The following is a 23,552-nucleotide window of genomic DNA, read 5'->3' on the forward strand; positions in this document are numbered from 1 at the left end:
TGTGTGGTGCTATCGCCTTGGCCGGGCGCCCGGAGCGTGAGGAATGCGCGTCAGCAAAACATCGACACAACCTGCCAGCTACCGTCGGTACAGTAACAGCGCGCGAACGACGCACCAATGCCTTGTCCCTTCTTGCTACGCATTTATGTGGGCACGGGTGGGAGCCACACACATCGGGACTACGCTTTCCTGCCCCTTGCCATGTTCCATCACGACCGCATGGCAAATTGCCCTGGCGGTTGACACGGGATTTCACGGTCAGGAGATCGATGACACAGGAATTGCGTGTTTGCAAATAAACAGAGTGGATTAATCGAAACATACTTGGCGGTCCCGCAAGGGCATACGTTTCGGCGCAACTCGTGCCGTTCGAGCACAGGCTATCGACTAAGCGTCAGGCTCCTATAAAGACATTCTGCATTCTTTGCGCGATTTTTGTGTAGTACGACGTCACGCGCGTGAGCGATTACGTGGGAAAAGAAACCTGACCGGTGAGCCCACTTGACGCCAAATTGCCGTCCATGTCTACACCCGCAGCGCCGCATTACTATAGTTTAATACTTTCTTGTCCTTCAATCACGCTCAACTCGCAGCCTGAACGCTCACGTCCACGTTGACGCCTGTCAACTTGCGCGTCTGACGACAAGTAACCTGGGTGTCAACGTAGGCGCAGCGTAGCGGCACTCGCTAAACCCAGTAAACGACATCACATCGCACTATCAACAGCTGCAGCGCCACCAGTCCGGATTACTGCCGAGCGAGCCCTCGCGTGGGCACCGAAATTCATGAACAAGTCGCCTTCTGGACGTGCGCGCGCTGCTACTGCGGCAGACGCACATGACATCAACTCCCTCAGGTAAGAGTAATTCGAGTGCCGAGGTGGTCAAGGCTCGCGGCAGCCTTTCGCCGCCCGCGTGTGGCTGTGGACGATGGCGGTAGGACCCGACTGAAATGCCCCACACGTGTACATCTTTAACCACTTGTGACTTGTTACAGGTCCTTCGGGCGGGTGACATGCTCACGTTGCTCTCATTATACGGTAAGGCCAGTGTCCGCGTGTGTGCCGCGAGCAGCCGACAGAACCCCGTACCTCCTGCGTATGCCGCTTTCCTCTGCGCCTCTGCATGTCCCCGCGCTCCGCTAACACGCATGCCACTCTACTTATGACGCAGGTGACGTCCGTGATAGTCGCGCTGGCGTGTGTGACGGCATTAGTGATGTCCCTTCGGGTGGGACACGCCGTGTGGCGAGCGTCGCCCCGACGGCCCAGCGACTGCACAGTGCCTTGGACCACTGCCGAGCCCGCCGCAACGGTTGCCGCCGGCGGCAGCGCTAGCCCCAGCGGGGCGACGTCGCTGAGCGGCAACCACAAGCTCCGAATCGCGCTGGTGAGAATGTGCCTGCCTGCCTGAATCCTGGGGAGTGCGTACCGGTCGCACATGCTCGCATGGCGTCTGACTGCTCAGGATTGGCACGGCCGTGTGAGGCTGCAAATGCACTGCGGCCTTTGGTTCCACGTACCGTGGGCTTGGTGTTTCCACGCAGCTGGCATCTTGTAATGATGTGCGCCTGGAAACCGGATGCGGCCGCAGGTGTCCATGTCCACGGGCCGCGCTCAGCCAGAGCCGCAGAAGCAGACGCAGCAGCGGGGGCAGGCTGGTGCAGCGGCGGGCGGTGTTGGCGGCACGGCACTCAACTTTCGCGCCGCGGAGTTTTCAGACTTGCTAGACTTGACAGGGTGCGTGGGCGGGTGCGGCTGGCGATGAAGGGTTTGTAAAAAAGCGTGGGGTTGAGCCCTGAGGTTGCAGGGCTTTAGAAGGGTGCAGACCTTCACGCCTTTAAGGGCACCGCTAACTCTCTGTCGCTCGGCCGCTCACTCCCTGGCCGCATGTTCGCACACTACAGGCCTGTGTTTGCCGAGTACGCGGCACTGCACGGCTACACATACGCGGACGCCAGCGGCCTCATGGACGGTGCGTGGGCGCGTGCGGGGTAGGATTAGGAGCCGCATGCGAAGGGGAGCCGCAAGGGGACGTACGTGTGTGGTGAGGGGGTCTGCTGGTATGCCTCAGAGCCGATCGCTTCATTACCCTACTACGGCTCCTCTTTTGCCCGCAGCCTCCCGCCCAGCGTCCTGGAGCAAGATCCTGGCTGTGCTGTCTGCGCTGGACGCCTACGACTGGGTAATGTGGGTGGATGCAGACATCCTGATCACCAACACATCAATGCCACTGGAGCGCCTGCTGCCGGCGGCGGCCGCGGGAGACCCTTTGAACCAGCCCTCCGGGCCAGACTTTATCCTGACTGAAGACGCGGCAGGTGGGCCTGGGTGACGGTGGTTACGGCAGTTCGGTGGTTGCGGTTCCGGGGCCTGGGGCGCGGGAAAGCGGGGTTGACGCCGCATGCCGACTCAACTCGGAATGCCGCTGCATCTTAATAATATACCGTACCATAACACTTGCGTCTGGTCTGCCCTTATGCATTCCCCCACATGCGCGCGAGCAGGCGTGAATGCGGGCGTGTGGCTGATGCGCGGCCGCGGCTGCGCCTGGTGCCGCTCCTTCCTAGCGCGCTGGTGGTCGCTGTCCGGCTTCATCCGCACCGACGCAGCCAGCGGCAAGTCCGGCGACAACGACGCGCTGAAACACATGATTGCAACCATGGACCCGTGAGTGAAACGATGTGGTGGGCGGGCAGGCCGGCTGTGTGCCATATGTGGGCTTGTAGGTGCCTAGAAGTTTGTTGCAGTACGTCGGCAAGAGCGTTGAGACATGTGGCGTGCTCCGGGAGGGTGGGGAAAGCACGAAGGCGTGGCGGCGCACCCTCCGCCCCCCTCCTATCCTGCCTGCCTCAACGGCCCAACCCTACGCCTTGCGCTCACACACAGGGACGAGCTGGCGGCTCACGTGGGCTTCGCGCCTCAGTGCGCCTTCAATAGCTACCTGTGGCGCAGCAGCCCTCGCACCTGGGGCCGCTGGCTGGCGCGGCCCTACACCATGCAGGGCGGTGAGTCCCCCGGGGGCCCCGTGCGCAGTGCTCCTAGTTGATAATTGTTTACGACACGCACACGGCACCGTCACCGGGCGCGCGCGCTAAACGGCAGCGCTTCTGCCACCCCAGCCCCCGATGCACGTGTCACGGCACCGCTCCAAATCCAGCAGCTCAGCACCCATCTACCCACATATGCCTGACCACTTTGTCGCCGACTGCTGATTGCCTCCTGCTGCCTGTGTTACCTGTGCTGCCCGCAGGCCTGTGGCAGCCCGGCGACTTCCTGCTGCACCTGGCAGGCATCAACGCCAAGAAGGCCTACCTCAAACGCTTCTTCCGGGAGCAGCAGCAGCGGAAGGAGCAGCAGCAGCAGCAGCACTTGCAGGCTGAGCCCCAGCTTCTGACCTTGGGCGGCCAGGCCGTCACCCTGGGGTCTGTTCAGGATTGGGTGCGTCATCAGGTCAGCATTGGGCATCCGCAACAGCAACAGCAGCAGCAGCAGCAACAGCGAAATGCGAGGCGGCTGCAGGAAGGGCGGCGCTACCTGAGAGCAGCTCGTGGGCGGCGATGGGTGTGGGGCTGGGGCGCTCGGCGGCGGCAGCAGTAGCAGTAGATAGCCGCTCCTGGCGGCAGTACCGTGAGGCGCTCATGGCAACCTAAACCCAATCATTGCATTGAACCCAATCAACGTTACTCTTTGTGACGACAGCTGGACGAATAAAACCTGTTGAGTGGCCCTGACTGAAGGGCCACAACTGTGAGTATCATTGTTGTCCCTGACAAGGGCGCGCGCCCTGGCAGCGCAGACTGAGTTATGGCCTTGTATGCAATTGTACATGGGTGAAACCTGTTTATTTTTAGGACGCTTTGCGGCGATTCGCAATGCGCTCTTGCAGCCGATACTAGTAGCCCTCATGGATTGGACCCAAAGTGTCCTTGTGTGTGCGCGTGTGTGGGGGGGCGGGGGGAGCTGGAGGGGTGCAGAGGTCAAGGCTGCTTGGCTTTGAATTGTGTGTGTGTGCGCAGGAAACACACATTTTGCACACCTACTATGAATGCGGATGTTACAGAGGGGACCTACTATGGAATGAATGACATAAGCTTGCATTGGTCCACGAATATATGATGATGATGATATTGGCAATGGGCTGTGTAGGCAATGGGGGTAGAAAGCTCAGGTTCTTACCCCATGCTCAGAATTACAGAGCTTTAGGAGAGCATTATGCACGTACGTCTACTTTTTAAAGTGGGTGTCTGGTGAGGAAGTTCTGGGCCGCCAAAGTTGGGGGGTCGGTCTTCGTCCTGGGGGTCCGTCGGGTTTCGGGAGCCCATCCTGGCGGACTTCGGGAAGCGCCCCACAAGCAGAACTAGGGGCCAAACGCAGCAGTACGAGGCTCATATGTGCACGTTATGACGTAATAAGCACAAACAAAACGTGGGAGGGCTAAGTTGCGCGTCCGGGCGTGGACATGTCGGGACATGTCTCCACATTCAACACATGCGCAATGACACAGCTGGGCTCTGAAGCGCTGGTGCGCATGAGTTCACGTCTAACAAGGCTCTCGATGCACATTGTCCATTCGTCACGCGGCAGAGAGTTGAGCGCGTGGTGGTGTGGGTCGAGGGGATTTCCTTGGATAGGATCCCGCCCGTGACCGAAGTCTCAGAACAGGACCGCTGATGGCACGGAGTGATGGTGCTCGTCAAGAGGAGTCGATTGACACCACTTTGGTATAAAATGGAGGGGTTTTAACCCTGAACAACAAGGTTTTGCCCGTCGGGGGGTCGGTCGTCCCCTCAAGGGGGGGCCCGGGGGATTTCGGGGCATGGGGTCTAGCACTTTGTTTCCTACCACCCCCCTGTGTGTATGGTCGTACGGTTGTGGAAACCGGGCTGTGACAGCAACTTAGTTGTGGCTGGCGGGGGTTCAAGTTTGGTGCGGCGGCCTCTGCCAACAACTAAGATTGGGCTGGGCCGCCGGGGGCCTTCTCAGATGCGGCCGGGACCTCCGCCGTCCAATGCGCAGTGGAGCAACCCAGCGACACTGCTGCACCACACACCTGGAACGAATCGTTCGTGCCCCTCAGAATGTGATGTATACCGCACACGTCATGAATGCCGGCATGCGGCCAGCCCCTCCTACGCAAGCGCTAACAGTCACCGAGTCACCGGCACCCACGCGCGCATTTGCCCCTTGCCCTGTACCTTCGCACTTACATGCACACCGCCCGGCTCCCCAAATCACGCAACGCAGAGCTCTACCATCACGGGCCACTTCAGTTGTCCCTTGGCCGGATGCAGTAGTTGTCCCCAGGTCCGAGCCTCCGGGGCAGGTGCGCATGTATCCTCCTCGGGTTTGGGACACCCCCGCCTGAAACCGCCTGCCTGAGGCGGCCCGCCACCTGCTGCGCATGGCCGCCTCAGACGCCACCCCAAAGGTCGGTCGAGGCATCGCCACTACCGCTGCCACTACCGCTGCCACTACCGCCGCTGATGCCGCCGCCGCCGCCACCGCTGCGGCCACCAAAGCTGGCCGGCTGGGGTCTGCAGAATCCCTCATGCTCCCCGAAGCGCCCCAGCGGCTTCAGACCGTACCTGCGGGTGTTGTGTGGCCACATACGCGTGTGTCAAAACACAAACGGAAGCAGACCGCCCAAAGACCCCGCGCGTGTGTGTGTGAGGGCGAGTGTGCGCGCGCACTCACGCGCCGTCAGCACTGTTGCCTGCCCCCGTTCAGTTTGCGGCGCCTCGATGCAGCCAGTCAAGCTGTGGCACTAGCCCGCCGGCCGCCGCGGACCCCCGCGCCCATTGTCCACCTGTCCATGATGGCCTTGAATTTCTCATACTGCCTGTCGCTGAGGTGGCGGTGGTGCCACTCGATCACCAGGCACCTGCATGGGGGAGTTCATGGTGCGAGCTTGCCCGCGGTTGGAGGCCGATGTTGAGGTCCAGGCCTAAGTGGCGTTGTGATCTAGGACAAGCAAGGCCTAAGTGGCGTTGTGATCTAGGACAAGCAAGGCCTAAGTGGCGCTAACAAGTGTGCCCTTACAGCGAGCCACTCGCCCCCACATCCGCCTCCGCCTCCAGCCTGGCCCGCACTCACTTGACGCGCCTCAGCCACTGCACGTTCTTGCTGTCCCTGAACATGACGGCCTCCGAGCCCTCCACGTCCACCTTGAGCACGTCCACAGCCCCCAGGTGGTACTTGGCCAGAAGGTCGTCCACCGCCCAGGCCGGAACCAGGTCCGACACAGAGGCGGCGGCGGTCTGCAGGGGGCCCACAGACGTGGCCCTGGGGGGGGGGGGGTAGCCATCCATGGGATGGTGTGTATCAAATATGAAGTGAAGTGCCGGGGGGCGGGAGCGGGGCTTGTGGATACCAGCCCAAACTAAACCTAGCCCAATGCAACAGAGCGAGGAGGAGAGCGTGGCCTATGCTTTGGCAACGGAGCGGCACTCGACAGTAGTACGTATCCCCGAAATGCACCGCGTTCCCAGCAGCTCCTGGGGGAGGCTATGTGCCCGGGCCCAATGAAAAAGGCCCAGCATTGGGGTGGGAGAGTGGTGGATGAGTGCAGCATTGAGTGGACAGGTCTCATCTGCTTGTCGGCATGCCTGAGTTAATGCACGAACTAGCGGGGATAGTTACAATGGTAAAGAGAACATGGAAGTGGGTTTACTCATGCCAGAGCACATACCCGCTGACACGCCACACACACCCTGCAAACCACCTGTAGCAGTGCCGCCTCCTCTCCCACCCAGCGCTCCACCACAAACCACCCCCGCCCCACCCCACCAGTCAGTGGCTTCCTGCTTGACCTCGTGGTCGTATATGGGGCCGTTGAGGGTGATGAGCGTGCTGCTGCCCCAGGCCGCGCCGTACACAGCCTGGATGCCTGGCGTGGCAGCAGCAGCGACAGCAGCAGCGGTGCGTGGGGACTCGGGAGGCGTGTGAAGGGAAGAAACATGCGTGTGCGCGTGTGCGTGTGCGTGCAGCATGTGTATGTGTGCATGTGTGTGCGTGTCTGCATGTGTGTGTTAAAAAACGAAACGAAAGCCCGCCCAGACGACGCCGGAGTTACGTACCGATACCTAACAATTTACCAAGCGTCGCGTGGTTGCCGTCACCCAGGTAGTCATACGTACCCGCGATAAGCCTGTAACCCCACGGGCGACCATTCGGCCTGACCCCGCGATGCACCTGTATGCGTCCATGCTCCGCACCCTGGGCGCGCTAAACAACGTTTACCCAGCACGCCTAATTCCCAGATTCCCGCCCGCTGGTCGTAGTCGAGCTCACCTATAAGCGTGGGAATGGAAAGGCATTGGGCGGCAGCACAGCATGTGTGTGTGTGTATGTGTGTGTATGTGCATGTGTGTGTGTGTGTGTGCATGTGTGCTGGTGAGGCATGCGTTGGCAGTCAGGCAGGATGTCAGGTCAGGTGCAGCAGTCGCGTACGCGTGGTAACCCCTGCCGACTCACGCCGGTTGTGGGCGGTGTTGACGGCTAGGAGCCTGCATGCGGGTCACACAGGGGTTGGTGTGGGCCTGGGGTGGCGGGGTGCCGGCAGCACCAGCAGCGGTGCCTGCCACAGTCGGCCGCAGCACACCCCTCCAATGCCTGCCCCCCCCCCCTTTCACGCACACGGCTTCCACCGGGCCGCACTACCGACCCTAGCTGCCGACAGCCCACACGGCCCAGCACGCGGCTTCGCCAGGCTCGGACACACGCTGCCCCTCCCACCCCGGCTCCCCCCCCTGCTGCCTGCACTCCAGTTTTCGTTGGTTTTGGTTTACTTTGGGCTGGTATTTACAACCCCTCCCCGGCTGCTCCCTGCTGCACTCACTGAAAGGTGGAGGTGCCTGGCTCCACCGTCACCACACGCGCCTGCGGGTGCGCCCGGCAAGCACACGGCAGCAGGGGGCGCGCAGTCATGCAGGCACACCGCCGGTCACCACTTGCGCGCGGACACAGCTCCTAGCTCCACACGGCCGCGCTGACCGCCCACCTCCCGTCACTGTACCCGCATCTCCAGCCGCACAGCTCCAACTGCCCACCCCATCCACGCCCCCTGCGCGCCTCCCTCCTCCCTCCCTCTCTCCCCCATTGGGCTCCCCCACCGCACGTTGGGGTACACAGCCGCCAGCACAGTGGCGGCCAGTCCGCAGTTGCCGCCCAGGTCCAACACGCTGAGCACCGAGTGCCGCTCCAGGGGCAGCTGCCGGCCCAAACCGCAGAAGTCGCACCTGCAGATGTGCTGCTCCAGAACAGCAAAGTCACTGGTGGCGGGGGGGGGGGGACAAGAGCAGGGCGGAGGGCAGGAAGTTCAAGAGGTGGCAGTTGCAGGTTTGGGGGCCTTCCTTCGGCGGGGCAGGGGCAGGGACCGTGAGATGGGCCAGGGGGGTGTTGTGTGGGTTGGGGGCGAGGAAAGTTCATGAGGGCTTACGCTCACGGCTTGAGCTGGAGGGAGTAGCACTTGGAAGAACTAAAGGCACAACCCTCCGATAAAGACAAAATTTGAACAGGCTGGAGCAGCTAGAAAGAAACCCAGCGAGAAACCCGTTTGAACTGCGTTCGACAGAGTGTCCGCCACGGGCAGGCATACCAACCCCCTGCCCCTGACATTTCTCCCTGCCTCCCGCACAATTCCCCGACGGTATTCGGCGCACCTCGTGTTGCTTCGTAGCATGAAGTTCATCGTCGCTGCACCCTGCGCCAGCTTATGACTCGGGGAAAGGTTGATGCGGAGTGCCACTGCGTTGGTAGAACCCCGGATCGCGGGACAATATTTGAGATATGTGATATCAAGACTGCTGTGAGAAATTCGGGACTGAGGGCGCCACCAGCGAGCGTGCAATCAATTTACCGGGCGTGAAGGGGGGCAGCTCCAGAGTTCGCGTGTATACATTTGTCCAGTTGTGAAACAGCTGGGGCTTCTGGTTGGTCGTGAAAAGCGCGTCGACAATCACCGTCGATACGCCGGGGCAGTCTGGTAGGGGCGTCCTTGCTGCCCACGCGACCATCAGCGCCCCAACGAAGCCTGCCCCAAATAACCACATACTGAGCATGATTAAAACTGGAACAACAAACCATTGTTGGGGACTTGCTTGTATGTCTGGGACAGCTCGGGGGCGTTGCCGGTCTGGAATGGGGTACGGCAACAGCAGGGCACGCTCCTGACACGTGTGTGAAACCACGTAATCAATCAGTAGGTTACATGGTACTTGCTGCATTTGGACAGGGGTTTAGCTCGGCGCTGCAGCATGTCGGGCTCAACTCCCGGCGCGCCCTCCACAAATACACACAATGGACGGCACAGTAAACTGCCACATTCACCGCGGTTCTTGCCTCCTGACCTCGCGGCGGGGGCCGACCCCCAGAACGCGTTGCTCAACTCCCTGCCGGGTGCAGACTGCAGAGGCGTGCAAGGGGTGTGATACGTGTTTGTTTGCCCACTCCAGCTAGCACGCTTTCTGAAGGCGTCAGGGGTAATGGACGGACGCGCCGACGCGGCCGGCCGGCTGCTGCCCGCAGCGGCGGCAATCAAGGCTCTGAAGCGCCTCACAACGCCAGTCGCAGCAACCATCCGCTACGCCTACTCGTGGCTATATGCGCTGTGTGTGGGGGGGGGGGGGAGTGCAGGAGAGGGCGGTGTGGAGGCGGTCAGCAGCAGCGGTTTCATTGTGGCCCGCAACTCGCGTGACCCCGACGTGACGCCCGACATGATGTGCAACCCGGAACCGACCCGTATAGAGGTGTAGTAAGCATAGGGAAGGCCGGAGAGCCGTCTACGTACCTGGGCTGGGCTGGGCTGAATAATACCCGTCGCTCAATAGCGCCTTCCCACGGCGAAGCGCCGCTCGATTGTAGGGGTTTGCTAGGTCAGGGGGGGGGTAGAAAGCTCAGGTTCTTACCCCATGCTCAGGTTTACAGAGCTTTAGGAGAGCATTATGCACTTACGTCTAGTTTTTTAAGGGGGTGTCTGGTGAGGAAGTTCTGGGCCGCCAAAGTTGGGGGGTCGGTCCTCGTCCCTGGGGGTCCGCCGGGTTTCGGGAGCCCATCCTGGCGGATTTCGGGAAGCGCCCCACAAGCAGAACTAGGGGCCAAACGCAGCAGTACGAGGCTTATATGTGCACGCTATGACGTAATAAGCACGAACAAAACGTGGGAGGGCTAAGTTGCGCGTCCGGGCGTGGGCATGTCGGGACATGTCTCCACAGTCAACACATCCGCACTGACACAGCTGGGCTCTGAAGCGCTGGTGCGCATGAGTTCACATCTAACAAGGCTGCCGATGCACATTGTCCATTCGTCACGCGGCAGAGAGTTGAGCGCGTGGTGGTGTGGGTCGAGGGGATTTCCTTGTGTAGGATCCCGCTCGTGACCGAAGTCTCATAACAGGACCGCTGATGGCACGGAGTGATAGTGCTTGTCAAGAGGAGTCGATTGACACCACTTTGGTATAAAATGGAGGGGTTTTAACCCCTGAACAACAAGGTTTTGTCCGTCGGGGGGTCGGTCGTCCCCTCAAGGGGGGGCCCGGGGCATTTCGGGGCATGGGGTCTGGCACTTTGTTTCCTACCCCCCCCCCCTGTGTGTAGGTGTGCAGACTGCGCCAGTAATGGTCGCTTTGGACATGTCGGGCACCCATACTGATACAAGTAAGGAACCTGGCTGCATAAGCTGTTGATGCGGCAGCTTTGGCTACTGAGTACTAAGTGATGATACAGCGGCTGCTCCCGTGCTCGCTGGCAGGCAGCGGTAGGTAACGGGCATGTGAAGCGTCAACCCAGTGGCGTTACTCCGTGCGGGTGTTGGTTGCTGTACCAACTAGGGATGGCCGATGGGTGCATGACAGGGTGCCGAGAGTGTTGACCTTGCTTGGATGTTTACATTCCTGCTTTGCCGGGAATACCAAGAAGTGCTTCTACACTCCTGATCGCAGGAAGGACTGCCATGTCCGTGATTACAGAGATGCGCAATGCGCACGCATCTGGTGACGCGCTGTAAATGCTGCCCGACCACGCGTCACGACCACGACAAAGACACAGCCCTGTTCATCACCACTGCCCTACCACCACAACCACCACAACCACCAATTCACCACACGTACAAGCACTAGCCAACTCCAAACTCATGTCATCCTTCGCCGCTGCGCTCAGATCCCCAGCGCTCCCATCTCCTTCCCCTGCGCAGCGACCGCGTCTCGCCCACAGATAGCGCGCGAGCACCTCCAAGCTCCCGCCTCGCCTCACTACTTCCGGCGGCTCTTGCGCTGCGCCTTGACCTCGTTGGGGTTGTTCTTCCACGAGGTCAGGTGAAGCTGCCGCGGCAACTGTGGCAAGAAGGGAGGTAGGCGGACCGGGCGTCAGCAGGGGCATCAGCAGGCATCAGCAGGCATCAGCAGGCCAGGCAAGCAGCCACACAAGGAAGGTTCCGCCATAACTACATGGCAGCGGCGCCCGCGCATGCGCTTATACGCAGCCTCAATCCTCTGCCCAACCTTCCCGCCCTCCTCTTCCCGCCCTCCCTCTATCCCTCTCCCCGAGTCTCCAAGCTTCCCATCCCAGCCCCAGGCTCCCTGCTCACCCCCTTGCCGCCGCCGCGGCCGCCGCCCGCCTGGTGCCACGTCTCCGTGCCGTACTCTGGGGCGAAGGGGTCCAGCTCGCCCGCCGCCTGCGGCTTGTTGCCGCCACGGCGGTTGCCGGCCTGCCGCGCCAGAAGCACGTCCTCGCGCAGGATTGGGTTGCGCACGGCCAGGCGCCCGCCCTGCGTGTGGACAGGGGATACGGTACGTGGCGTCAGTGAGCGGTGGGTTGGAGTAGCTGTGTTGCAGCAGACTTATGGCGCCGGGTGGACAAGGTGCCGCCAGCCTGCAGGAACGGGATTCCTACATGCTATGCCGGGGGCGGGAGCCGGGGAGCGCTGCTGTGTCGATGACGCGCCCCTCGATTCCATTCGGCACAGGCAGAGACGCACGCACCTTGGGCTTGGGCAGCGAGTAGCGGGTGCCGCGCAGGATGAACTTCTTGCGCACGCCGAAGAACTCGGCGCCGCCGGGGCCCACCGTCACCTCCACCTTGTCCATGGTCATGTTGCCGCACCGCGGGCAGAACAGCCGCCCCGCCTCCTTGGTCACGAAGTAGCAGGCGCTGCAGCGGAGCGCCCAGCGGCTCACCCTGCGTGGCGGGCAGGCGGGCATGGGAAGGTTGCGTAGTAAGGGGCTTGGCGCGCAAGGGCGGATGGGAGGGCGGGCGAGACATGTGGATGCAGGAGCGTGCTGTGGGGCTCAAGTTGCGCCTGGGCGAGTCAAGGACTGTGGCCGAGATGACTGTGGATGGGTTAAAGAGCAGACGCCCTGCCCGGTTTCCTCCGCTGCACGAACCGCCGCGCGCCGGTTTGCAGCGTCTGCACCACCTGCGTACCCCTACCAGCCCCTGTCCACTTTTGCCACGGCCTTGGCCACCAATACCCCGTCCCGCTCGGCCATCAGCTTCTCCCCGTCCTAGCCCGCCCCCGGGCCGCCCTGTCCACCCGCCCGCCCCCTTGCCCGCCACTGCTCCCGGCTCCCTGCCCCCGCACCTGGTGATTTGCTTGCCGTCGCGCGTCACCAGCCGCAGCCCCATCTGCAGCATCACGTTCTGCATCGCGAAGTCCGCCGTCACCGTGAACACGTTGGAGGTGGTGTTGGGCAGCAGCTCGTCAACCAACTCCAGGCCGCCCGCCGCCGCCGTCGTGGTGGTGGCGGCGGTGGTTGCCGCCGTGCCCGCCTCGCTGGGCGCACCTTCCTCGCCCTCGCCCTCGCCCTCGCCCTCCTCGCCCTCATCTTCCCCATCGTCGGTCACCAGCTCCACACCCTCGTGCTCCTCCATCTCAACCTCCTCGTCCTCGCCCTCCGACTCGCCCTCGGCGCCCTCCGCCGCTGGCGGCGCCCCCTCTGCTGCTGCTGCTGCCGGCGCTGGCGCCGCGGCGCCGGCTTGCGGCGGCTGCTTCGCTTGTTGCTGCTGCTGGGCCTCTAGCCAGGCCGCGTGTCGCCGCTCTTTCCGCGACTTGCGCCGCGCCGCGTTGCGGCTCTTGGCCGCAGTGCACCAGCCGTCATCCTCGTCATCCTCATCCTCATCCTCCTCGTCGTCGTCCTCGCCGTGGCCCGAGGTCACCGGCTCCCCTTGAGCCGGCGCCTGCTGCACCGCCTGTGACGCCGAGGGCTGAGCTGGCGGCGGCACCAACGCCGGCGCCGCCGCCGCCGCGCCAGCGCCGCCCGCCGCCGCGGCGGCAGCAACTGCGGCGCCGAACGAGCCCGCGGCCGGCGGCGCTGTCGAGGTGGTCAGCGCCGGCGGCGGCGGGAGCGCCGGCGGCGCCTCGACGGCTCCGTCCAGTGTGAGAGACTGCACGGCGGCGATGATGCGGCTCTGGTCGGGGCCGGTGGCGTTCGTGAGCATGTCCTCCGGCGCCTCATCCACCACCTTCCAGTCCTCCGGGTTGGGCACGGTGCCCCAGCCCGGCAGCTGCCGTGGCCGCGACTTGTGCTTCTGGCGGGTGCGGACCTGGGGACAGGGTAGACAGGTGTGCGGCGTGGCGTGGGATGAAGAAGTGATGGTGTGCTGGAAGTTGCTGGCCACGGGCACACCATGAACCGTGTACCGAGCCAGCCTATCGTCCGTCGCACAGTCCTTGCGCGTGGAGCATTGAAAGAGAAACGGTCGCGTAGACGCCAAACACACCCGCACACACACGCGCACCTGCACGGGGTGCTCGCGCAGGTTGGCCTGGCCGTTGGCGGCCACCTCCAGAGAGTGCGCCAGCGCCAGCAGCTTCACGTCCACCGTCGATAGCGAGTGGATGTCGCCGGTCTCACGCGCGAACCGTTGCACTGCGATGCAACGTCAGGGGGGCGTCAGTCGGGCGCTGCCGCCAGGCCGGCAAGGCGCGGGGTGTCGCGGGGAAAGCCGGGAAACAAGCCGCCAAGCACCTCGTGCAGGGCAAGGGCTTTGGTCTGCGAGAACGCCCGGTCGACGCACCCGCTTTCAGAGACTCCTCCTCCGGCTCGCGGACATCCAATGAAAAGGGTAGCGTCGACAAGAACGTACGAGCCTGCTTGTCGCGGACCTCGGCAAGAACCTCGGGAATTGTGCAGAAGCGGTCCGCGAGGTTCTCAAGACGCAATCCACTGATAAGAGCATTTGCGTCGACCACAGCAACACGCTCCTCGGCTGTCGGCGCTGGCGCGTCTACAGGCGCCGGCGCGGCCGACTGCCGCCCGGCGACGGCGGCCCAGGACATCAACACAGTTTGAATAAAATACGATGAAAGATTGCGTTGATATTGTCAGGGGTGCAAATTGGTTGGAAAAGTGGGAGCCCAAGCGTCGGGGCTTTTTGCAGCGCCGTAGAAGAACCAACTAGTGCTGTATCAGGTTCAAACACAATAGAACCAAAACTTCATCAGGTTTGCCTTTAGAGTTGCAGGTTCTGGACGGCATCGGCAAGCGGTGCAACATGCAAACCAATTCCAAGCACGCTAATACCAGCGCCACTAGTCGCTCTGCCATGACTTGCAAATGTTTCTATCTAGCAACAACGTGAAACCAGAAGAATGCGTCAAACGAGCCTGGATGGTTCTCGGAGAGTTCGCTGAGGCTCCTGTGGCCTTACCACGCTGTACAGTAGACCTGTAAACAAGACATGAAGGCTGAAACAGCTGGCGCGCTGGTATGCGCACTGGTTGGCGCCCTGGTCTACCTCAACACCGTCCCCGCCAATTTCACCTTTGACGACAGCTTCGCGGTGGTGAGGTTTGCGCGCACGACTACATGGGATGCTGCTACACACTTGGAAGGGCGCTGGTGGGGTTTGACCGGGGCACGCAGCAGGCCTGGGCACGCACGGCGGGTTCCAGAAGGCGCACCGGACTGGGCTAGGGCGAGTTCTAGCCGGGATCCAGGCAGTGCGCTGGCGCCGAGGGGTCGGCCGCCTCCCTGTGCATGGATGATGTCCTGCAGGTCTACAACGGTGACGTGACGCAGGACAGCAATCCGCTGTGGGGCCTGCTGCAGCACGACTTCTGGTGCGTCGGCGTGTGTGTGCCGGGGCGGCCTGGGACTGGGCGGGGCAGGGCAGGGCGGATATTTCCCGTGCATGATGCCCAGACGCCCAGCCGCACCAGCAGCATGCCGCTGTGCATCCATGTCCGCATACATATATAAAATATACGTCGGCAGTGGGATTGCTCGCACAAACCAACACGTGCCTGCTGTGTACCGGTAGGGGCCAGCGCATCGCCTCGGAGCAGAGCCACAAGTCGTTCCGGCCGCTGACGGTGCTCAGCTTCCGGCTGACCCGCCAGGCGTGGTCGGCACTGCCGCAGCGCTGGCGGGCTGCGGTGCTGGGTGAGTCGTGCAGGGGACGGCGAGGCGGTGGCGGTGGCTGCATCAGTCACACACGTGTCGGGCAGCGGGGTTGCTGTGCAGATGAGCGCACTGGCTGGCACCACTCGTTATTCCCGGCTCGCTATCCCCTACATAGCATGCTGCTGCCCGCCGCCCGCCGCCCGCCGCCCGCCGCGCAGCCTACCGGTCTCGCACGCTGCTGCCTAATGAGGTGATGCCGGGCCCCCCGTATACAGCTGTAGCAGCAATAGCAACAAAGGGACTGAGGAGGCGTCGCGCGATGGGCCCTGGGCCCTGCGTGGTATTGGCTCCTATCGGCATGCATATGTGCGCCCCAGTGCAGCGCACGAAGTGCTGGGACCGGGGCCAGAGCTGCCGCCACCGTATGTCCCTCACAACCCCGCCAATCCACACCTCAAGCACCGCTCAAAAGCACCCAATAACATGTGCGCAGGAGAACGAGGCCGCCAAACGCGGTCTGGACCCCCTGCTGTTCCACTGCTGCAACGTGGTGTGGCATGCGCTGGTGAGCGCCCTGGTGTGCAGGTAGGTGCGAGCGGGGGTGGGAGTGTGCGTGCAAAGTCGAAACCCATTTTGAACAAACCGAGACCCAGAATGCGGTTTATCACACGCACAAGCCCAAGCAATGGGGGTGGGGCGCTTACCTGCATGCCCTGTCTGACCCCGCTCTTCCCCTCACGCGCATCTTCTTGCGCGGCACCATGTGGCGCCAGGCTGAGCTACTTCCTGCTGCTGCGGCGCTGGAGCCCCACCCCGCTGGTGCTGCTGGTGCGGCAGCAGCCGACACCCGCGGCGTCCCAGTCGGGGAGAGGCGCAGCGGAGGCCGGCGCGGCTACGCACCCGGGCGCGGAGGCGCCGGTGCCGGCTGACCCTGTGGAGGCAGCAGCAGGCAGACCCAGCGCCGGCGGTGCCCGGGGGCCCTCCAAGCCGGGGCTGCGCAAGCGCGCGTCAGGCCCGGCGCCAGCCGTCTCAGGAGCAGCAGTAGCAGCAGCAGTAGCAGGGGCCACTACACACGCGTCACTCCCGTCTCCAGGACGGACGGGTTCGGCGCCGTGTCAAACGGCCGGTGCTTCCGGCGCCCGCCGCTATGCCCTTTCCGGCGCCGTGGTGGCGCCCTGGCTGCGAGGCAGCGACCGCCGCAGCCCCGGCTTTGCAGCCTCAGCCTCAGCCTCACACGAACCACCCTCCACATCGTCATCATGTTTAGGATCCCTGCTGCTGCGCCGGCCGCTGGTGCAGCTGCACGTGCCGGCCTGGTTCGCCGGCCTGGCGTTCGCCACGCACCCCGTCCACACGGAGGCGGTGGCGGGCGTGGTGGGGCAGGCGGAGCTCATATGCGCGGCGCTGTCCATTCCCGCCGTCATGATCTACCTGGCGGCGGCGGAGCGGGCGGCGGCGGCGCGGCTGGCGGCGGCGGCAGCGGCTGGGAGGAGCAGTGGCAGCGAGGCCGGGCGTGGGAGAGGGAGCGCGGGGGCGCGCCACAGGGCGGCTGTGGTGGAGGCGCTAGCGCACTGGGGCGGTGTGGCGGCGGCGGTTTGCCTGGCGCTGGCGGCGGCTCTGGCCAAGGAGATTGGCATCACGGTGCTGGGGTTGATGCTGGCGGCGGATGCGGTGCTGGTGCCGCTGGTGGTGCGGTTGCCGGGGGGTGCGGCGCCGCCGCCTGGGCAGCGGCAGACGGGGCACACGGGGCAGGAGCACTCCGGAGAGAAGGCGGAGGAGAAGGCGGAGGAGAAAGTGGCGGAGCGGGCGGGAAGCGGCGCTGCTGCAGACGCTCGGGGCGTGCAGCCGACGCTGCTATGGCGCCTGGTGCGGGCGGCGGTGTGGGCGGCGGCGGAGGAGCCCAAGTGGCTGCGGCTGTGCGTGCTGGTGGCGGCGGGGGTGGGCTATGTCAAGATGCGCAGTGCGGTGGCGGTGGACCAGCTGGTGCGGATCTACAGGAAGGTGCGAGGTGTTGGTGGAAGGTGGGGCGAGGGTATTTCACTCCCACTCCAACTGAAGGAACCAAGGGGCTGCAGGGCGCACGGGTGTCACACGGATCAAAGGACGGGGGGAGGCGATGGCAAAGGCATTGGAGATATGCAGGGCATGTTGTAGCCTTGGAAGGCTGCACGCATTATCTCCGCCCACGTCGCTCGCGCCCCCTTTCCGCTGTCCGTTGTCCTCACCGTCCACCCACCAAAACGTAACTCGTTGGGCTCGGGCACATAACCCTCCCTGCCTCTCCTTCCCTCCTCTTCCCTTCCCCCCCCTTCCAGGTGGAGAACCCCATCCCCTTCTCCACCTCGCACACCGAGCGCCTGCTCACCACCGCGCACCTGCACGCGCGCTACGCCGGGCTGCTGCTATGGCCGCAGCACCTGTCAGCGGACTGGTCTTTCGCCTGCGTGCCGCTGGTGGCCGCGCCGCAGGACCCGCGCAACGCCCTCAGTGGGGCGCTGTATGCGTACCTGCTGGCAGTGGTGGTGGCGGCCGCGCCCTGGGGCGTGCTGGCAGACTGGGCGCGCGCCTTTGCGGCGGCGGCCGCGCCGGTGGTGGCGGGCGGGCCGGGCATTGGGAGCGGCACCAGTGGCGGCAAGGCGCGAGAGGGGAGGTGGGGGCAAACGCGGGAAGAAACGCAGGAGCAGGAGGCGAGGAGGTGGGGGCAGCGGGAGCAGGAGCGGCGTCAGGCGCGGCTGTGGGCTGCCCGGTGGCGGCTGCTGGTGGTGGCGGGTCTGGTGGTGGGACCCTACTTCCCGGCCTCCAACGTGCTCTTCTACGTGGGCACATTCATTGGTGAGAACCTGCAAGTGGGTGGGGTGGGATGTGGGGTTTGTGTGGCACATGCATTATTCCGCCGTATCCCAGCTCCTTTTGTGACGTCGATGCGTCTGTCTTTGTGTGCGCGTATGTCTGCGCGCGTGCGTGTCTGTGTGTTATAGAGCACACGGAAGACAAAGCGCAAAGACAAGCCTTCGTGTGTTTGACGCGCTGCCTCCCCCAGGTGAGCGGCTGCTGTACTTCCCCTCCATCGGCTACTGCCTGCTGCTGGCGGAGCTTGCGGCCATGGCGCTGCACTGGGCGGACTGGGTTCAGGGCGGCGGCGGCGGCAGTAGCACGGCGGCTGGCGTAGACGAGGAGGCGGAGGCGGAGGAGGAGCTGGACGGGAGCGGCGCGGGCCAAGATGGTGTGGCTGTGGCGCCGCCAGCAAGCAATGCAGACGGCGGCGAAGCGGCGGTGGTAGCCGGCGAGGGCCAGGCGGCGGCGCGGATCAAGGCTCGCGGCAGTAGCAGCAGCCGCGGCAGTACCACCACCAGCAGTAGCCGCCGGGGCGGGGGCGGAGAACGGGGCCGGGGGCTGGCGGGCGCTCTGGTCCGGCTGCTGGTGTACGGCTGTATGGCAGGCACGCTGGCGGGCTACAGCTGGCGCACGTGGGTCCGCAACGCCGACTGGCTGACTGAGGAGGCGCTGTTTGAGGCCGCCAATAGGGTGCGTGCGGCCCTAGCTGCCTTTCCTGATGGCCTTAGGTCTGCCTTAGCTGCCGGCTTGCGTTAGCTACCTTGCCCACCTTTGCTGCCTGCCTGCGCATGTGTGGGGTGCGGTGCGGCAGCATGTGTCGTATAACTGCTGCAGCGGCAAGCTGCTGTACACTAGCTAAGTCATGGGCGAGCGCGACCTGAACAATGCTTGAAAGCGCGTGCAAGCATTCTCTCCCCCCTCTCCAATGGCGGTTGGTTCAACGTTTTCCCCCCTCTCCAATGGCGGTTGTGTGTGTGTGTATGTGTGTGTGTGTGTGTGTGTGTGTGTGTGTGTGTGTGTGTGTGTGTGTGTGTGTGTGTGTGTGTGTGTCTGTGTGTGTATATGTGCGGCAGGTGTGTGGTGACTCCGCGAAGGTGCAGCTCAACATGGGCATTCTCATGCGCCGCAAGGGCGACCAGGTGCGTTGCACAATGTGCTCAAATGATAGCTGTTGAACGGTGGCCAGGTGCGTAGACAAAGCGTTGGCCTAATGGGTTTGAGACAGGCCATTGTCTGTATGTGCGTGCGTGGCCTATTTCTGCCAACTAAGCTGTGCCGTATGTGTCTGGGACTTGTGTATGTGCCGCCACGCCCACACAGGCCGCGGCGCTAGCTCACTTCCGGCGGGCTCGGGCCATTGAGCCGGGCTACTGCGAGCCAGCCTACTGGATCGGCGTCACACTCATTAACATGGGTGCGTGAGCGCGACACAACCTGCAGCGGACGGCGCCCGTTGCACGCCTGCACCTGCACCCACAGCGCCCACCCTCCCAAACTCAAACCACCCCATCTCTGCAGCCGGCCAGGCCCACCTTCACACCACACCCGCCCGTATCAAGGCCGCCACCCGCCCGGACAGGCCAACCCGAGGGCGGACTATCTGAACTGGAGGCGGCTCTGGGCTGCAAGTACGTGGCGGCGGAGGCGGTCAAGTCGCTAAACACCATCTACCGAGTGCTGCACAGCTCCAGCCCCAGAGACCCCACACCCGTCCTGGTAGGCGAACATGGGGGGGGGAGGGTCGTTCATTCCAATCCCAAAGTAAACTGTGCCCACCGAGAACCCATTAAGCGCGGGGGAGCGCGGGGGGCGAAGGGGCTGATGGCGAAGGCGTGTGTGCAGCGGCGTGTGCAGTGCCCTGTAATTAGTAGTCACCTCGATCGGCGCCAGAGGGGACCCCCCGGTTATGCTCCATAACCGACAGTTTGACCGTATAACGGGACGTGGATTGAACCTGCCTGACCCACTCAGGTTGACATGGTATGTCGCGGTTACATATAAAACCGCTTACCAGGCAACATGCTTGCACTTGCTTGGGTTTGTGCTTTATGCTCATCTAAGCTGGGCCCGTGTGAAATAGCCCCTCCTCCTGGCACCCCTGGCCGCCCCTCTGCCCCCGCCTGTGCTTGTCCCCAATGCTCCTATCCCCTCTCCCTACTCTTGCCCTCCCCTGCCCTCCTCCCCCTCAGCGCTGGGGCCTGCTGCTGCTGCGCCCCGAGTTGGGCCAGACCGCGGAGGGCTGTGACATGGTGGAGCAGGCCGCGGCCATGTACGCGGCGGCCGGGCGGCCGCAGGTGCGGCGCGGTGGGCGGGCGGGCGTTTGGGTGGGTGGGTGGAGCGATCGTTTGTAGAGATCTACCGGGGGACAGTCAGTGGGGATGGCGTATGGCAACGGCATGCAGTGTGTGGGCAGCGCGCAGCGGTCGCTGCACCTGCCGGCCCACACGCCCCCGACCTCGCTCCTTGCCTCCGCCCTGTTTGTGCCCCAGGAGGCGGAGGGCGCACTGGCCCGCTGTGCGGACGCCGTGCGGCGGTCCCAGGGCGAGCAGCAGGGGGATCGAGAGGCGGCGGCAGGCGGGGGCTCGGGCGCGGAGGTGGCGCGGGAGGTGTTCGGCGTGGTGGTGGAGGCGGCCCGCAAGAAGGGTGAGGGGCTGAGGGGGCCGAGCTTGCGGTATTACTGGTCAATAACAAGCAATGACGCAATACGGTACAGCCGATCGGCTCATGTTGGTGTGTGTGTGCGGGCTGTCCGGCTGTGCAGCGGGTTGTTACTCCGCCTAGGCACCTGTCTGCAGAATGCCGAAGCACATGTACAACGCGTCAGAATTCCATGTCCCGTGCCAAGCGGCCATGGCATCGCCCCGCCCCGCACCCTTAGTCCCGACGGTTCCTTGACTCTTGGGTCTTAATGGGCTGGCCATCCCCCGCGCCCGCTCCCCTACCCCAACTTGTGTCCCCACCGGTGCAGCCCCGCCTGCCGCGATGCTGCTGCGCTGTCTGGAGGCGCGCGCGCCGCTGTACCGCGCCCTGGCCCTGGCGCACAGCAGCCCCAGCGCCCTCCGCACTGGCGGCGGCGGCGGCGGCCCGCTGCACCCCGCGGTGCGCGCCGCGGCCTACAGGTGTGTGGCAGGCAGCATTCGCTGTCAATGCACAGCGACGGTGAAGCACCACAGTACCGGTGCCTCGGGCCGCAATTGCTGCAATTTGGGGTTTGTGGGGCGTCCTCAGGAGCTTGACACGGACTGATGCCTGGCCACGGCCGCGACCGCCACCACCGCCACCGCCACAGCCACGTGCCCTCTATGTACACAGGTATCTGTACATTCGCATGCACAGTCCGACAGTCGACCCTTTCCGCTTGTGCTTTTAACACGCAGGTATCTGCGACGGGTGGAGTCGCTGCCGCACTGCCGCCGCGCCGCCGCCACCATGGCTCTGAGCGCTGCGGACCAGGTCGGCTCAACGCCGCCGCACCTGCACCTGATGCACATGTGAGGCACCTACCTACCCACAGACACGCGCCCCTGACACGGGGCGTACTTGTGGCACTGCAGTGCTTGTGCTGCACAATGAAGATGTGCTTTGGGTGTAGGGAAACGCGGACTCGGAGCGTTTGCTTTGTTGCTTCAGCCCACCGTCGTCGCCATGCACCGTGGCCCACAGCCCGTTAGACATGCAACTGTCCACATGTCTCTACCTGCCCCCGCACCGCACCACACTGCACCGCACCGCACCGCCACCGCTGATGCTAGTGTACAATCACCGCCGCGCCTACGCCAACCCCCTCCACGCACAGGGTGCAGAGCTCGGACCCCGAGGACCCCTGGCTACAGGCCGAGTGGGGCCGTGTGCTGCAGGAGGTCGGCAGGGGCCAGGTGCGCATGCGTGCTTGGGACAGCGGGAGAAGGGAACTTGTGTGGGCTTGTGTGCATATGAGCCCCTTTCCATGTGGAGACCGCCCTCCCCCGCCCTCCACCTCTCCTCTCATTCCGTCTGCCTCTCTTTCCCCCGCCCTCCATGTCCGCCTCCACCTCCACCGCCCTCTTTGCAGGAGGCGGTGATGCACTTCTCAGTGTCCGCCGTGCTGCTGCACCAGCAGTTGGAGGGGCTGCAGGCGGGGCGGCGACCCACAGCCCTCAGCCTGCAGGCGTACGGCAGGCAGTCGGAGGAGGGCGAGGAGGAGGGCGAGGAGCAGAGAGAGCAGGCGGAGGCTGGGGAGCAGGCGAGGAAGAAAACGAAGAAGAAGGCAAAGGCAAAGGAGCACGGGAGGGGTGGCCAGGTGCCGCCTGATGTGCCGCTAAGTGCTCGCGAGGCCTTGCAGGTGCGTGTGTGCGGGTGCGGTTGTCTGGAAAGGGGTCGTCATTGTGCAGGAGGAGCCTGTTCAAGCAAACTGTGTGCGTATGTGTGCGTGTATCGAGCCACACGCTCACACCCCTCCATCTCCAACCTGCGCCATGTCTTACATTGTTCATTGCTCTCGGCTCGGGCAATCACATAACCGGTTTCCGCCGCACTTCCCCCGCATTCTTCACGCGCGCATTGCCGGCATGCGCTTTGCTCCCACCCACACCCATGCACCCACACGCCCCCACACGCCCCCACACGCCCACACACGCACAGGGCATTGCCAGCTCGCTGGAGGGCGCAGCGCGGCAGCGGCCGCCCACCGCCTGCGAGCTGTGGGGCCGGGCGGTGGAGGCGCGCCGCATGCTGGCGGTGCAGGCACTGGGGGCAGGCAACACGGCAGAGTACGGGCGGCAGCAGGCGGCGCTGGTGGCGGCGGTTGGGGAGCTGCAGGGGCTGACGGGGGCGACGGGCGCGGCGCAGCCGCAGTGCGCGGCGGCGCTGAGTGCGGCTATGGGGCTGGGTGGTGGGGCTGGGTAGCGGTTGAGATGGTGGTGGTTGTGATGGCGATGAGCTGGGCTGCAACATCAGGCGCAGGCACGGGTGCACAACCCGAGTGCACGGGTGGATGCGAAGTGGAGGAGTTCATCGAGAGACCTAATATGTTCGTGGTATCGAAGCGCCCTTTCCAGCGCCGTTAGTGGCAGTCTGGGTGGCTTGGGGCAAGGTCTGTTGGCAATGCTAGGGGCCCGGGGCACTGAGTACTCGTGGCAGGAGACTTGCTCCTGACTCAGCCAGCATAACCCACTGCGGAAACCCTGTACGTCATCCCGGGGGCGTGTCGAATGGCCGAGTTTGCTGTCGGCGGGATGGGAGCTAAGGCAATGGGCATGCCTGTCACGCGGGCTCGCCGGGGTCGTGGTCGGCGGGCAGGGGGATGGGGACTGGCCGAGTGGCCGGGTCGGGGTGTGCTCGGGCATGGGCCGAACGTGCATTTAGCCTCTGGGTTTGAGATCGAGACTCACTAAATTGCAA

The 23,552-nt window shown here is 63.9% G+C and overlaps 5 protein-coding genes across 7 annotated transcripts; 3 read left to right on the plus strand and 2 right to left on the minus strand.

The window, feature by feature from the left end:
* Window positions 1-18: 18 nt before the first annotated feature.
* Window positions 19-4,872, plus strand: CHLRE_01g031650v5 (uncharacterized protein). The gene is made up of 9 exons (XM_043058645.1): window positions 19-856; window positions 997-1,039; window positions 1,173-1,388; window positions 1,593-1,738; window positions 1,906-1,973; window positions 2,119-2,319; window positions 2,506-2,668; window positions 2,888-3,006; window positions 3,252-4,872. The coding sequence occupies exons 1-9, from the start codon at window positions 786-788 to the stop codon at window positions 3,596-3,598; spliced, it is 1,374 nt and encodes a 457-aa protein (XP_042928559.1). The 5' UTR covers window positions 19-785; the 3' UTR covers window positions 3,599-4,872.
* A 20-nt stretch (window positions 4,873-4,892) lies between these two features.
* On the minus strand, window positions 4,893-9,108 carry CHLRE_01g031700v5 (uncharacterized protein). Of its 3 annotated transcripts, XM_043058646.1 has the most exons (10): window positions 8,859-9,108; window positions 8,662-8,746; window positions 8,118-8,271; window positions 7,839-7,879; window positions 7,475-7,506; window positions 7,241-7,291; window positions 6,788-6,887; window positions 6,095-6,283; window positions 5,808-5,882; window positions 4,893-5,586 (listed from the first exon to the last, which is right to left on the minus strand). In XM_043058646.1, exons 1-10 carry the CDS (start codon window positions 9,058-9,060, stop codon window positions 5,412-5,414), a joined length of 1,104 nt encoding a protein of 367 aa, XP_042928561.1. In that variant the 5' UTR covers window positions 9,061-9,108; the 3' UTR covers window positions 4,893-5,411. The 3 variants fall into 3 exon arrangements, with proteins under 3 accessions (XP_042928561.1, XP_042928560.1, XP_042928562.1); XM_043058647.1 differs by lacking the exon at window positions 7,241-7,291; XM_043058648.1 differs by lacking the exon at window positions 7,241-7,291 and having other exon boundaries at window positions 5,193-5,586.
* A 200-nt stretch (window positions 9,109-9,308) lies between these two features.
* Window positions 9,309-10,830, plus strand: CHLRE_01g031726v5 (uncharacterized protein). Its single transcript, XM_043058649.1, has one exon. The coding sequence runs from the start codon at window positions 9,484-9,486 to the stop codon at window positions 9,751-9,753; it is 270 nt and encodes an 89-aa protein (XP_042928563.1). The 5' UTR covers window positions 9,309-9,483; the 3' UTR covers window positions 9,754-10,830.
* A 39-nt stretch (window positions 10,831-10,869) lies between these two features.
* Window positions 10,870-14,458, minus strand: CHLRE_01g031750v5 (uncharacterized protein). Its single transcript, XM_043058650.1, has 6 exons — window positions 14,011-14,458; window positions 13,732-13,862; window positions 12,575-13,536; window positions 11,976-12,171; window positions 11,582-11,761; window positions 10,870-11,327 (listed from the first exon to the last, which is right to left on the minus strand). The coding sequence occupies exons 1-6, from the start codon at window positions 14,270-14,272 to the stop codon at window positions 11,247-11,249; spliced, it is 1,812 nt and encodes a 603-aa protein (XP_042928564.1). The 5' UTR covers window positions 14,273-14,458; the 3' UTR covers window positions 10,870-11,246.
* A 100-nt stretch (window positions 14,459-14,558) lies between these two features.
* Window positions 14,559-23,520, plus strand: CHLRE_01g031800v5 (uncharacterized protein). The gene is made up of 18 exons (XM_043058651.1): window positions 14,559-14,778; window positions 14,991-15,055; window positions 15,256-15,377; window positions 15,557-15,588; window positions 15,832-15,923; window positions 16,112-17,339; window positions 17,654-18,170; window positions 18,379-18,863; window positions 19,247-19,312; window positions 19,494-19,587; window positions 19,753-19,889; window positions 20,363-20,467; window positions 20,663-20,816; window positions 21,142-21,292; window positions 21,551-21,664; window positions 21,970-22,048; window positions 22,225-22,494; window positions 22,794-23,520. Exons 1-18 carry the CDS (start codon window positions 14,674-14,676, stop codon window positions 23,055-23,057), a joined length of 4,080 nt encoding a protein of 1,359 aa, XP_042928565.1. The 5' UTR covers window positions 14,559-14,673; the 3' UTR covers window positions 23,058-23,520.
* The last annotated feature ends 32 nt before the right edge of the window (window positions 23,521-23,552 follow it).

Source organism: Chlamydomonas reinhardtii, chromosome 1 (genome assembly GCF_000002595.2).
Source record: "Chlamydomonas reinhardtii strain CC-503 cw92 mt+ chromosome 1, whole genome shotgun sequence".
NCBI classification, from domain to species: Eukaryota; Viridiplantae; Chlorophyta; class Chlorophyceae; order Chlamydomonadales; family Chlamydomonadaceae; genus Chlamydomonas; species Chlamydomonas reinhardtii.

Excerpts from the sequence above, each read along its gene's own strand:
- CHLRE_01g031650v5 (XM_043058645.1), top strand. The coding sequence starts at position 786 with ATGAACAAGTCGCCTTCTGGACGTGCGCGCGCTGCTACTGCGGCAGAC. Across the intron at positions 1,040-1,172 it reads CACGTTGCTCTCATTATACG|GTGACGTCCGTGATAGTCGC; the intron begins GTAAGGCCAGTG and ends CTTATGACGCAG. Across the intron at positions 3,007-3,251 it reads GCCCTACACCATGCAGGGCG|GCCTGTGGCAGCCCGGCGAC; the intron begins GTGAGTCCCCCG and ends TGCTGCCCGCAG.
- CHLRE_01g031700v5 (XM_043058646.1), bottom strand. The coding sequence starts at position 9,060 with ATGCTCAGTATGTGGTTATTTGGGGCAGGCTTCGTTGGGGCGCTGATG. Across the intron at positions 7,507-7,838 it reads CCAGGCACCTCCACCTTTCA|GCTCCTAGCCGTCAACACCG; the intron begins GTGAGTGCAGCA and ends ACCCGCATGCAG. Across the intron at positions 5,587-5,807 it reads TTCAAGGCCATCATGGACAG|GTACGGTCTGAAGCCGCTGG; the intron begins GTGGACAATGGG and ends CAACACCCGCAG.
- CHLRE_01g031726v5 (XM_043058649.1), top strand. The coding sequence starts at position 9,484 with ATGGACGGACGCGCCGACGCGGCCGGCCGGCTGCTGCCCGCAGCGGCG.
- CHLRE_01g031750v5 (XM_043058650.1), bottom strand. The coding sequence starts at position 14,272 with ATGTCCTGGGCCGCCGTCGCCGGGCGGCAGTCGGCCGCGCCGGCGCCT. Across the intron at positions 13,863-14,010 it reads GGAGGAGTCTCTGAAAGCGG|TGCAACGGTTCGCGCGTGAG; the intron begins GTGCGTCGACCG and ends GTTGCATCGCAG. Across the intron at positions 12,172-12,574 it reads GACGGCAAGCAAATCACCAG|GGTGAGCCGCTGGGCGCTCC; the intron begins GTGCGGGGGCAG and ends CCCGCCACGCAG.
- CHLRE_01g031800v5 (XM_043058651.1), top strand. The coding sequence starts at position 14,674 with ATGAAGGCTGAAACAGCTGGCGCGCTGGTATGCGCACTGGTTGGCGCC. Across the intron at positions 15,056-15,255 it reads CTGCTGCAGCACGACTTCTG|GGGCCAGCGCATCGCCTCGG; the intron begins GTGCGTCGGCGT and ends GTGTACCGGTAG. Across the intron at positions 18,864-19,246 it reads TGTTTGAGGCCGCCAATAGG|GTGTGTGGTGACTCCGCGAA; the intron begins GTGCGTGCGGCC and ends TATGTGCGGCAG.